Source organism: Lipotes vexillifer, unplaced genomic scaffold (genome assembly GCF_000442215.2).
Source record: "Lipotes vexillifer unplaced genomic scaffold, Lipotes_vexillifer_v1.1 scaffold108, whole genome shotgun sequence".
Lineage (NCBI taxonomy): Eukaryota > Metazoa > Chordata > Mammalia > Artiodactyla > Lipotidae > Lipotes > Lipotes vexillifer.
The window spans coordinates 1,370,383-1,375,378 of record NW_006781176.1 but is presented as its reverse complement, the minus strand read 5'-3'; the positions used below and the strand labels follow the sequence as shown (position 1 = coordinate 1,375,378).

The 4,996-nt window shown below is 36.6% G+C and overlaps 1 protein-coding gene across 2 annotated transcripts in view; it reads left to right on the top strand.

Annotated features, from left to right (window-relative positions):
- Window positions 1-3,864, top strand: part of ALDH1A1 (aldehyde dehydrogenase 1 family member A1) — a 55,271-nt gene extending 51,407 nt beyond the window's left edge. Inside the window, exon 13 of one of the 2 annotated variants that reach the window (XM_007454501.1) lies at window positions 3,247-3,864. In XM_007454501.1, the coding sequence (XP_007454563.1) occupies window positions 3,247-3,319 (73 nt within the window). In that variant the 3' untranslated portion in view covers window positions 3,320-3,864. The remainder of the gene's footprint in view (window positions 1-3,246) is intronic. The other variant, XM_007454502.1, reaches the window with a different exon arrangement.
- Window positions 3,865-4,996: the final 1,132 nt, after the last annotated feature.

Below are 4,996 nucleotides of genomic sequence, written 5' to 3'. Positions count from 1 at the left end.
CCCGCGTCTCCTGCATCGGCAGGCGGACTCTCAAGCACTGCGCCACCAGGGAAGCCCCAAGAGGGCATTCTTGAAGGAATGTTCTATGTGGCATGTTGAGGGGTTAGTGAATTTGCCTGACAGGTGGGGATTTATGGGGGTGAGAAGTGTGATTTCAGAGTTAAATAGGATCCAGATTAAGAAGGCTTGAATTCAAGAAAATCGGCTTACATATATTAGTGGAGCAGGGAAAGCGACAGATAGCTTTAGAATGTTGATGGAGAGGTGGAGTGGGCAAAAGATCAATTTGTCAAAGGTGCACATGGCATAGTAAACATAACTGGAGACTAACCAGCCTGCCTGTGAACTCTGATTCCACCTCTTGCTAGCCACGCAGTCCAGTTCAAGTTGCCTAACTTCTGAGCATCTATTTTCTCCTATTTAATAGGGAAATGTTAATATTCCTCTTAAGATGGTTGTGAGAGTTAGGAAACATACTACGCCTTCATTCCCTAGCACTGTATCTGTCACAAAGGGGGGACTCAACAAATGGTTTCATCCTTCCCTAGCTCCTTCTCTTTATAATACCCATTATTGGGGAGTCCCTTGGCAGCACTAATTACTTTGTACAAAGAGCTATAACAAAAGTTAGATTATTTTGAAGATCAGATTACTGCTGGCCCAGCTATCTAATACACTTCCCTAGGAATGTCATAGATAAAATAATCAGAAGGGATGAAATAATTAAAGTAGACTAAACATATCAATTTTGTTAAATACAATTTAGTCAAACTTTATGTTCTAGACATATGGAAAGCAAATAAGAGGGGGATGAAAACAAGAATCAACCATCAGTAATTTCTTAAAAATCTGGACTGTGGGTATAGATAATTTGCTCCTTTGAAATACAAAGGAAAAAGTTATACTGTAATTTTTACTTCAAAACTTCCAGCTGAGGATGCTAGTGTTAATGTCTATCTGAAACCAAATTTGGCAAATTTAATAAATAAGTCATTTGCTGCAAGATGTTTAAAGAGAATTACTGAAGCAATAACCTCAAATGACTCCCAAGAGTTCAATTACAGTTTATCTTCAAAGATAGAAAGCTAGAATTGATCAGTTGGAAAGAGTTCTCAAAGAGCTAAAAATAGTAGTATGCACAGCCCAGTGTGGTGGTGATGCTGAGTGCCCAAACCAGGATTTGCATCTCAGGTCATGGTGCTGGCCCTGGAATGAGTTAAATGGTAGAAATCCCTCTCTCTGTGTAATTGCACTAATTTTTACTTAGATTAACATAGGTCACTTGAGACTTTACTAGTATGCCATTTCAAACTTAATTGGCTCTCAACACCTCACAAGATATTTCTTTCTTCCTGTCCCCTTCAGAAATGGGGAGAGATAAAGTGGTATAAACTGGTGGGCTAACGTGAGTAGTTTTTGCTTGATTATATTTGCCAAACCAGTTCAGCAAACATTTTCCTGTGCCTACTTAATTAGTGCCAGGCTCATTTCTGGATACAGAGTGAAAAACAGGCGTAACTTGTTACTGGCATCTTATTACTCCAGTGTGGACCCTGGATGAGAAGCATGGGTATCACGTAAAAGTATGTTGGAAATGCAGAGTCTCAGGCCTATCCCCAGACCTGCTGAAATAGAATCAGCATTTGCATCAGGTCCTAGGTGACTGGTACATTGACAATTTTAGAAACACAGAACCAATAACTCATAGGCTAGTGATATAAAGAGAAATATAGAAGATGTTTTTGTGTTATATCATAGACATAGGAATTTGTATACATCAGAGAACACTAAGAAGCAGGGCTTATTTCAGCTTGAGTAAGACAATTATCACACTTTGTACTCTCCTGAGAGTTTCAAGTGTCCATGTAACCCAAAATACAATGGAAAGCCTACTGGCAAAAATCATGGGTTAATATATCTAACTTTGTGAGATAAAATACTTACTAAAATATTATCCTTTAATGGGTTTCAGACAACTGAGGCTAAACCCTTTAATTACTTTCAAGAACATGCTCATTGAAGCTTTTAGAAGGTATTTTCAGAAGCTTAATGGCCCAAGAAAATAATCAGTGTAAGAGGATTAGGTTACCCAGGAGAAAAAGATGTCTTCTACATACCTGTCTACCTCACCGAAGGAGAGGGGTAGAAAAAGATCAAGATCTTTTTCCTCTGTAAGCCTACATGTGCGTGAGTGTTATGATTTTAAGAGTACTCTTATGTACATGTAATTTAATCCTTTCATCAAAACAATATAGAGAATAATTTAGCCTAATCATTTTAGTTATCTCTATAATGAAGGGTACATCACAGTTTCCAAAACTGATAGGAGGTCTCAATAAACCTAATAATAAGGTACAAGGATTTTAATTGATTGACTCACGTTAATTCCTGATCATTTGGGTTGGATTTAAGAGTTATATAAGCAAATGACAGGGGTTGCATAAATAGAAAAATCCAACAACCACAAAAAGCCCCAAAGCCCTGAATTTTAGGCCAATGAACCCTCTCCCCCTCTTAAAACAAAACAAAACAAAACAACCCCACCCCCAAATAAAAAGTTGTAACAGTTAAGGTCAGATTTTTGTTTTTTTGGTTTGGGGGGGGTTTTGTTTTTGTTTATGCCAAGAATCAAGAACAAAAGATATTAGAACTACAGCTAGAAAATATTTTGTTTTAAGCCATATTAGGGCCAGTTAGAGTGAAAATAGAAGCCTGGTCATTTTTAGCCCCTTCCTCATTTCTGGACCAATTGGACATGGTAAATACACTAAACTGAGCTATACTTGAATTTATAGTTGTTCTATACTACTCAAGTGATTATAAATTACTACTTTTCCTCTAGTAATATAGCCATCTTATTTATTTGAACCTAAGCTAGATATGATAAAATTCTTGTTGGGCTGATTTGTGTGTGTGTGTGTGTGCGTGTGTGTGTGTGTGTGTTCTGAGCCCTTTTATAGTCAAGCAGAAAAAATGTCAAAATTGAACAATTTCTTTGAAAGTCTACTGAGGGTACATGATCATTTAAAAATGCAAAAAAATTATTTAAAAAATTTTCCCACAAGGGGATTTATATAAGACCAGATATCTTACGGCTGGCTAGCTACCATTTGAAATGGTTCTATACACAGAAAATATTTTCCATTGTCCCTAGCTAGATAAGCAGGAACAAACTTTGACTATCATTGACCATAGTATATTTGTACTGCTCTGCTAAATTCTGTTCATTTTAACCCCTCTCTCTAGCGGAGAATATGGTCTCCATGAATACACAGAGGTCAAGACGGTCACAATCAAAATTTCTCAGAAGAACTCATAAACTACAAGAGTGCAGAGATGACTCCTCAGTGGCTAAGCACCTCCTTCAGTGGCTAATATATCATAGTGGGTTTTAAATGCAAAATTGTTCTTTCTTTCATTTTTTAAACATGAGCTAATCATATTAGCATTAATACTACACATAGAAAACTTGATATGTAGCTTATTCTGAAGGAATCATCTGCCTTCTGATATGTGACACCCAAGTTCTACTCGTAATGAAAATGATGGATTTGGATGCAAGATCTCTCTAGTTCTGTAACAGTCATGTGCTTTTCTTTGTAGCTCCTTGTCTAGGATAAACATTTTATGAAAGAGGACCAGTTATCATTTAGCTTCTTTCCCTTGACCACCCCTTGAAGTACTTACCATACCTGTTAGCTGCAGACTAGATGTGCTCTGTTCCCCATAGTTGTGAAGTCCTTAGAGTTTGTTGAAATGTTTCCTAGAATGTCATGTCTGCTTGTCAAATGAAGTAATGCCTGAAATACTTAGATGTAATCTAAACATAAAGCTTAATAAAAACAACCTTGCATGATTCTTGTTCAGTGTGAATTTTTAAAATAGAGTCTTGGTTATGGTGATTTACTCTCCCTGTCACTCAAAAGCAGTGTTAAATTGAGCATAAAGATATATTTAAAAATAAAAGTCTAATCTACTTATTCTCAAATAGGTAAAGAAACAAATTTTATTTTCTGCAGGAATTCTTGCAATCAATAGCAAACATTTGAGATAGATGGCTTCAATCCTTCAGCAAGCATTTATTGAGTTCCTATAAAGTTCTGGGCACTATGGTAGGTGTTGTGGAAAATAGGTGAATAGTGAATGGTCCATTATCCAAAATGCTTTAATATGTGGAGAACAAAGACACTGTCTGAAAAAAAATGATGACGCATATGATGGAAATGAGAATTCCAAGAACCATAAGATTATAGTAATATGCCAAAGGGTAGTGATACCAGTAACTGACGGACTTGGGAATGGCCTCATGAAGGAAATCTGACTGGATATGAACCTTAATGATGAGCAGATTTGCAGTGAATAAAGAGGAAAGAAGTCCTACAAAATATTCCCTCTGGACATGTTCCATCAAAAAAAATTCTATATAATATTTTCCCCTGTTGGAGTTGCAGATTGCTCATTTGCGTAGTCTAAGTTCTGAGAAGTCCTACAAACTGTTTAGTTTTGTTTAATAGTTTTTTTTCCCCAAAATTTGTTTAACCAGAGGCCTGGCCTTCCCCTCACCCTCATCTAATACCAGTTAACATTAAGAAACCCACATTGGAAGATGCTGTTCTATGCAACGAGGTAGCGCTGAGTGTTCTGAGCAGAGATCTGGGGATCAAAGGGAAGCAGCTGGGAAAATGTCGTCTGTAAAACTAACTGGACCATATTTACATATTTGTGCCCTAGACAAAGAGCCTCTTCTTGTTGTGCTCCCATGTGGGAAGTGACTTAAGCCCAAGTATAATGTTTTTTATATATTACTATACATATTCTAAAACCGTTAGTTCAGCAGCTTAAAATTTAAGCCTAGTAATCTTTAGGATAACATTTTTTTTCAGATTCAGATTTTATATAAATGATTAAGTTTGTCATTTTACATTAACAGATTAGTTAGTGACACTGTTACTAGGACATTCTAATAGCTGTCATAGTCAAGTGCAACAATGTGTGA